The sequence below is a fragment of the Balaenoptera musculus genome, chromosome 4 (genome assembly GCF_009873245.2).
Source record: "Balaenoptera musculus isolate JJ_BM4_2016_0621 chromosome 4, mBalMus1.pri.v3, whole genome shotgun sequence".
Lineage (NCBI taxonomy): Eukaryota > Metazoa > Chordata > Mammalia > Artiodactyla > Balaenopteridae > Balaenoptera > Balaenoptera musculus.
The window spans coordinates 47,936,265-47,944,428 of NC_045788.1; the positions used below are offsets into that span (position 1 = coordinate 47,936,265).

The 8,164-nt window shown below is 46.0% G+C and overlaps 1 protein-coding gene and 1 long non-coding RNA gene across 2 annotated transcripts; one reads left to right on the forward strand and one right to left on the reverse strand.

The window, feature by feature from the left end:
- Nucleotides 1-1,853: 1,853 nt before the first annotated feature.
- On the forward strand, nt 1,854-3,256 carry LOC118894434. The gene is made up of 2 exons (XR_005019711.1): nt 1,854-2,122; nt 3,164-3,256. It is a non-coding gene; the product is annotated as an uncharacterized LOC118894434 (long non-coding RNA).
- Nucleotides 3,257-5,897: 2,641 nt separating this feature from the next.
- ACTRT3 (actin related protein T3) lies at nt 5,898-7,835 on the reverse strand. The gene is made up of 2 exons (XM_036851504.1): nt 7,597-7,835; nt 5,898-7,009 (listed from the first exon to the last, which is right to left on the reverse strand). The coding sequence occupies exons 1-2, from the start codon at nt 7,794-7,796 to the stop codon at nt 6,091-6,093; spliced, it is 1,119 nt and encodes a 372-aa protein (XP_036707399.1). The 5' UTR covers nt 7,797-7,835; the 3' UTR covers nt 5,898-6,090.
- Nucleotides 7,836-8,164: the final 329 nt, after the last annotated feature.

The following is an 8,164-nucleotide window of genomic DNA, read 5'->3' on the forward strand; positions in this document are numbered from 1 at the left end:
GTGCCACACAGTAAACAGAACACTGGACTTTAAAGTTCAGGGGGCTAACTGCTGGTCCCAACTCTGCAAAAAATTAACTTAGCCAAGGGAGTTTCTTCATCTGGTAGAGGGACTCAAATCTTGTAGCAATAAGAAGTCACATTTGCCATAATTATTATCTCCAAAATGTTGTCATGTAAATTATCTCATTGGTTGAACTCTATGGCCCATTCTTGCTCCAAAATTATATAATTTAATGAAGAGAATCATTCTGCCAAAACAGAAAAAAATATATCAAATGTTCATAATACTGAGGATTTTCCTTTGGAATGTTTACAAGACATTTGTCAAGGAGAGGATTTCAAGTATAAGAACTAGAAAACGGCTGTGGTCTTTTAAATTGTCTTTATTAAATCACTACTTTCTTTTTTAAAAATGAGAGAGAGAGGGACTTCCCTGGCAGTCCAGTGGTTAAGACTCCGGGCTTCCACTGCAGGGGCCATGTGTTTGGGAAACCCTGCAGGCCTCAGGAGGCCGAAAGCAAAAAAGAAAAAAAAAAGAGCCTTCTCCCCAGTAGGTGGGAACCTTCTCCCCAGTAAGTGGCCATCCTTGCCTCAGGGCAGACTCCATCACAAATTTTGTACATGTGGAGAAGCAAAAGTACCACTAGATGGAGCAAGAACAAAAGACATCTATTTATTTCTAGTTCAAGGAACCCTGGCAGTCTTCAAAAACGATCTTAAAAGGTCACTTTCTGAGTAAATGGAAGTTTAGTGAAGCTAGCTGAGTTACCTGAAAAACCAAGAAAAATCTTTGGCAAAGTCAGAACTAGAACCTCATTCACTAACTTACCCCATGTTCTTTCCACAAAACCATGCTGATGGGAAAACGTTTTCCTTCTTAGAGAACATTACCAGAAACAGTGCAGTCCAGGTTTTTCACATTTCTTAACTGCAGGCTAAGAATTGTATTAGACGACACTGAGGGACCTACTTCAGGCAACAGGATGAAATGCTAGACACGTTCATGTATATACCGACATGGTCCTGATTTTTCTTTTCCATTTTCGGGTCCAGCTCCAGGCTGGATATCACACTGATAATTTGCCTTTATAATTCAGGCTGCTGGGTACTCTCTCTCCCAGCAATTGCCGCCAGAATGGCTGTCTCAAGGAAGTGAAGGCACTGACTTCCATTCCCACATAAACCTGAAAGTTAGGTTTCGGAGACAAATGGGCAGAATGACCTGTTGATTGTTTCCTAATGGGCCTTTTTCTTTTCTTTCCCCCCCCCCCCCGGGCAAAGAAACCTGACCCAATTCTTGGGGGGGGGGGGCAGGGATATATATTTCTTCGTACACTTTTCTGTCACCACTTAATACTTTGCATCCAAAGACGGAGACAAAGACGAAAAGCAACGACCATTAAGGAACAGAATTTCCACTGTTTTAAGAACAGACTAGATCTTCCAGTTAACAAATATTAAGTGTTTAATAATCTCACAAAAAAACAATCACTGCTCTTCCATACCCGATTGTCGGGACTGATCGTGATCTACTTTGGAAGAGGCAAAAACCTCGACAAAATCCGCAGAGCAGGAACTGCGTTGTGATACTATGATAAAGGGCAACAAAACCAGAGAAGGGAGAGGACAAAAAAGCCCTACACAGGAACGGCTAGCTGGCTATTAGGCTAACTGCCCATTCATTTGGACCAATTTTGGAGATGCCTCCACGTGTCCTTCTGACAGTTGATTTGCACGCACTGTGGTCCAATCTGCAAGTTTGGAGGCCCACAGGCCCACCACTGACGGCGAGGGAGATGGACGCGCACGAACGGAGTCCCTCCTTCCAAGGAGAAAGCAGACTGCCCGTGCCCCACCCCCGCAGCTCCTCCAGCTGCAAGTGTCTGAGCCGAGTCCCGGGTGCACGTCCCACGGCTCAGGGAAGCGCACCGCGCGCGGGGACCGGCTCCGTTCCTTTCCCTGCGGTAAGAGCCTCGCCTCGGCCCCCCAAGCGACCCGCGGCTGACAGAGCCCAACTCTTCGCGGCGGCAGTGGGCGCCTCCGGAGAAGCCCCGGGCCGACCGCGGCCTCAGGCGGGGCGCGGGGCCTGGGCGGACGAGCCACGCAGGTTCCCGGGAGAGGTGAGCGAGCCAGCGGCTGACATTTTTTGTTTGCTTCAGTCTGGATGGTTGATGGCGGTAGGCCGAGGCTTTTCCGCCCGCTGAAAGTCAGCGAGAAAAACAGCGCGCGGGGAGCAAAAGCGCAGCACCTACGCCAGTCTCAATTAGGGTTAGACAAAAGACGGCAGCCACCACTCCCGGGCCCACCCTCCGCAACCCACAGCGCCTCCTCCAGCGTCTCCTTATAAAGGGAGCGGCCGCCACCTGCGCGGATTGGCTGGGACCCTCCCGCCACGGCTCTCGCGAGAGCCGGTCTCGCAAAATTTTTTTTCAAAAGTTCTGTTTCCGGCCATGAGGACAATCGCCGCCCCACCCACACGTTCCCTACGGGAGGATTTGGGTCTTTCCTTGAGGCGAATTAACTTGTAATTTGAAAACTAACTTGAATGCTTCTTAGCGCTGTTTTCCATCCCTTACAGACCAGGCGAGGTGCACGTTACTATCTTAAAGAAGTGGAGTTCATACAAAAATTGTAGGGCCAAAACAGTGATTCTCAGTTCGGATCATCACGTTTGTTAGAGAACTTTACCAAAATAGATTCCCGAACAGAATCTTGGCTTGGTTCATTGGGCTGCCTCCGCGATCCTGACCTGTTCCCTTCCTTAGAAAGCCTACTCTTCAACTTCTTGAGCAGAGGTTGTTTTATTACGTATAACTACTCCCTCCTCGATCTCAACATTGAGGACTGAATCTCCCTTTTATTAGGAAATAAAGGCTTTTCAGTCATTGACTTTGCTTTAATGTTGTGTCGTGGTTGTGTTAAAAAGAACAATGCACCATAAATTGTAGCAGGTTTTTATATTGGCCGGTACATGCTGTTTTTCATATAACTGGCTAATCTTAAAAGTTGAACTCTTCAGTTGGGTGAACTTCATGGAGTTGTCGCTATTGGCACCGCGATCTGAAAGAAAAGTAAAATGTTAAGGGGGTTGGTTTGATATGATTTAAGATAGGGGAAAATATAACTAAACGGAAATTTCACATTTTATTTCCTTTCCCTAGATTACCTGAAAAGGATCATCTATGACCCCAATGAAGAGGCTAGAGTCTGTACAGAATATTCCAGGCTAGTTGTTGGGTTAACTGCCTAAGAAACCACAGTTAAGGACGGTGCGCCTGCCTAACCTAGCAAGCTACTTTGGAGATCACTTTAAATTTACATCTCTTAATCTCTTTACATCTCAACTTCTTAATTTGTAAATGGGAATACTATTTGTCTTGCCCATCTCTCTGGGATGCTGAAGTTTAAATTAGACAAATGTATCTAAACAGCTTAGCCGAAATTTCTTTTAGGAAAAAAGCACTTTAAGAATTCTAAAGTGAGGGGGGTTGGGATCATTCTGTTAGGGGAACCACTGACTGAAACCGCCTGCCCCGGCCAGGTACCATAGTAACCACTTGCAAGAGCTATCTTAAGCAGGAGGTCCTGGTAAGGAATGCGGAACTAACAAGCTACCACCAACCGGAAGAATTTGGGAAAGGTCAAAAGGAGAGAGGAGACTCCAGTCCATGTGTTGTACCAACCTCCCAGAATCCTTCTCGCTAGAATCCATCTTGGCTGAGTGATGCATGTGCCACCAGGAAGGATCCTGAGTCAGAGTGATTCGCCAGAGACAACCCAGAAATCAACCCAATTACCATAAAACCCGAGACTGCGAGCCACGTGGCAGAGCAGTTCTCCTGTGTTCCCTTACCCTGCTGCTCTCCGCCCCGCCGCCCCTTCCCAATAAAGCCTCTTGCTTTGTCAGCATGTGTGTCTCCTCGGACTATTCATTTCCGAGTGTTAGACAAGAGCCCACTCCCGGGCCCTGGAAGGGGTCCCCCTTCCTGCAACAATTCTCTCTACAATGCTTGTGACTCTAGTGAGTACAGCATCGACTATTCAAACTGCTCTCAGATAATCATTTTCTACACCTTATCCAATCTAGTAGTTTTGCTTACAATCACTAAAATGATAAACACATTTCAAAGAATGAAATGCACCTCTTCACAAATGCTTCAGGCCAAACTGAATTACTTCCTGCTGCTTGTACATGCCCATGATTTTTACACCTTGGAGGCTTTGCCCTAATGTTCCCTCTGCCATCAGTGTGCTTCTGGTCAATTCTATATATCTGCATATCTACTGGGAGTGCACCACAGAAGTCATCAGGGAAGGGGACAGAGATGAAAAGAGAAAGCCCACAATCCCTGTACTTTAAGCACATATCTAGTAAGGGAGAAAGACAAGCAAACCAAAAGATAAGGCTGCATAAATTAAGTGGTCAATAAAAGTACAAGTAATATAATGTGCTGAAGGATACAAATAATCGATTTTGACTATGGAGGAAGTAGCATGAGCTGGACCTATAAATTGTCTAATTCTGTAAGCAAAAAATAACATTTTGAAAATTCCCATAGAGACATTATCTCATTTGTATTTCATAAGGACCCTGTGAGACAGATAAGGATTAGGATTAGCAACCCCACTTATCAATGAGGAAATTGATCTTCAAAATGTTTAAACAATTTGTTTAAATCTTGCAGCCGGTAGGTGGCAGGGCCTGGACCTGAACCCACATATACTGCCCCTAAATTCAGAAGGACGGGCACTCTATTAGGTTTAAATTTCAGCTTCAAACCCAGCCCCCAATAGCCTTCCCTGAGCCTTTAAGTTGTTTTCCCTCCTATGAGTCCCATTTTATACTTCTCTTAGAACACTAAATCACTTTTCACCTTATATTATTGCAGTTAAAGTATGAATTTCACCTCTCACACTGGACTGCTGGCTTCTTAAGGACACAATCTGACTCCTGATTTAGCACTACTGCACTTAGCACGGTGCTTTGCATAAAGCAGATACTACATACTTTGAGTTATGTCAACACTGCTATCATTCTCTCAGCTACCTTCGTCATTTCAGACCCTTCTTTCCCCTTCATAACTAATTAGGCACCAAGACTTGTCAGTTTTTCATAATTTCTTCTTTTTAATTCCTATTGCTTATAATCTTGAGTATAAGACTTGACTACTTCATATCTACACTGACAACTTTCTAATTGATCACTGAATCTCCAAGGCCTTTCCCAGTCCAATTTATCCTCTAAACTACCACCACATTCATCCTAATTTCCTTATGTCTCCTGTTTTCAAATCTTTAATGGTTCCTTTTTGCCTATAGGACATTTAAAACAAAGCCTTCCAGTCTCTGGCCTTAATTTGCCTTCCTAGTCATTTCTCTTAGTCTGTTCAATATGGGCTCTTCATTTTAACAAAACCAGTGTATTAAACATGCCTTGAATATGCTTTGTTCATCCTCATATCTAGCTTCTTGCTCATTTCCACTATGCTCTTCTGAATATCTGCCCTCTTTTATTATGCTCCCACACCATCCTAATGCCACCCCATTCATGATGGCATACCTCTGCTATGAAATCTTCCCTTATAGCCACCTTCCTTCCATAAACTTCAACAACCTTCAATCTGTATCACTCATTTGGCACATATCATGTTGTACCACAAATTGCTCTCTCCCTCCAAAGGAAGTGTAAGATCTACAAGGTAAATAATAACGTCTTCTCAGGACTTCTCTGGTGGTGCAGTGGTTAAGACTCCACGCTCCCATGTAGGCGGCCCGGCTTCCATACCCGGTCAGGGAACTAGATCCCAGAGGCATGCTGCAACTAAGGAGCCCGCCTGCCGCAACTAAGACCCGGCACAGCCAAATAAATAAAATTAAAAGAGTAATGTCTCCTCTAGCATTTAATTTGGTTCTACTCAATAAATATGTTATTTGACTGCTTCATCATTATTTGCCCCCATTATAGAAATGCAACAGAGACATGGACCTTCCAATAACTGAAATATTTTGTTCTCCCCGCAACATATAATATCCAAAGTTTTCTGTCACATTTACTCACAACATTTTCTTCTAACCATTTTATCTGTATTTAGAAGCATCTTTGGTGCACTATGTTGGGTCCGACTTCTTTAAATTCTGCAGCGGTGATCCACATGTCCTGGAAGGCAGAGAGGGATGCAAGAACAGAGCCTCCCATCCACACTGATATTCTCCTTTCTGGGGGAGCAATAACCTGCACAGGGGTGTTGGCAGGCACCACCTTTGCTATATCTTTAACTAGCCGCTTATCTAAACCAGGGAAAGAGGTTGATCCCCCAGCAAGGATAATATTGGAGAAAAAGGAATTCCTCAGATCTGTATCACATTTCATTATGCTGCTGAAGCACATCTTATCAATGCCAGGGGTCTCAAGATGCATGAGACTTGGAGAGAAGAGGGCCTCTGGACAATGAAAGAGCTGGTCATGGAGTTTGAGTGTCTTCCCATCAGGTAGTTGGTAAACCTTCTCTATACAATCAGCTTTCTTGGCCTTTTCCTCTTCAAAGTTCATTGCCACATAACAATAGTTTTCCTTAATGTCTGTGACAATCTTTCTGTGTGAAGCACTAAGCAGCATGATGCCATGCTCCTTCAACAGCATCATGAGGTAGTTGGTAAGGTCAAGACCTGCCAGATCTAGCTGCTGGACACTATGAGGCAGACAGTAACCCTCAAAGATGGGTACACACTGGGTAACCCCAGCACCTGAATTCAGCACAAAGCCAGTTGTGAAGCCAGCAGCAAAGAGAGCTAGCACCTCCTGGATGGACATGTAGAAGGCAGGAACCTCCAGATGCTCAAAAAATACTTCAGTGACCCATTGCCGGTTGGCCAGTGGGTTCAGTGCTGACTCTGTAATCAAGACTGGGCCATCACAGGGCCTTAGCTTCAGGTTATCGTCATAGATATGTTTCCACATGATCTCCATGTCCCCCCAGCAAGTAATGAGACCACGCTCCACTGGGTAGCTGTAGGAAAAGCAATAAGATAAATGGCAGCTTTACATTTTTCCAGTGTCTACTCTCTTCAAACATGGGTTAATCCCCATATTTATTACCAGTAGCCCTTTATGGGCAGTGTCCGCCAGAGCCTCTCAGAGATGGTAACTGCCAGCAAAAGATAGCCCAGCTACCTTCCTCTGCAATTTTTGTTGCTTTCCATCTTCCCTGCCTCTTTGGAATACCCTTTTTGGCTTTAAAAAAAAAAAAAAAAATAGGGAAATCTTCACAGTTTTAATATCAGTTAGTTGAAAACAAATAGCCCAGAAGACAAAGGTACCTTGAATTAACATTCCTAAATGAACTTGTATTTTATGAACGATAATTGTGTTTGTACGTTTGAATACATTTGAATAGATAGAGCGAGCAAGTGATGTTCACTCTTTAGGTATGTGGTACCCTCAGAGATTTGTGGCTCGAGCGTTTGCAATAATGATAGCTGGCAGAGACTTTCCTGCTCCTCACTTCTTATCCTTCCTCTCAGTATCGGGCCCCTCTTCTGGGCTCCCCCCTACTTCGCCTCCACGAGGGTCCTGCCCGCCGGGAGAAGGCGGTACCTGATGGAAAGTGAGCTTCTCCGCTGCTGCGCTTGGTCTCCCACGCACACTTCCTGCGCGCCCTCTGACCCCCAGGTCTGGCCTTTGGCGCGGCCTATAATGTTCGGGTAGACAAACTGGGGCTCCCGGGACCCAGCCAGGCCCGCCTTGATCACTCCTGAGCCGTTGTCGATCACCACCGGTAGCTGGTAGTAGCTCATGCCGCCGCCGCCTCCTGTCGCCCGGCCGCTCGGGCTGCCCTGGCTGCCGCCTGCGCGGAGAGCGGGGAAAGTGATGTGCCGGTCCGACGACCTGGAACGCCGCGTCATAGAGACCCCGGCACGGCCCCGCGGGGCCTGAGCCGGGCTGGTGGGAGCCGGGGGCGGGGGGGGGGGGCGGGAGGCGGAGGGGAGTCCCAGGCCGGGGACTCAATGGATGCAAGGTGCACTCTAAAGTGCCACCCACGATTGCGTCTCACCCGGGTTGGACCACTCTTCACCCCCTTGGAATCCGGGAATACCAATATCAGGAAAACCTGACTTTCTTCCCAAAAAGCTAGATACAAATCTAACCCTTCACAAGAGGCTTT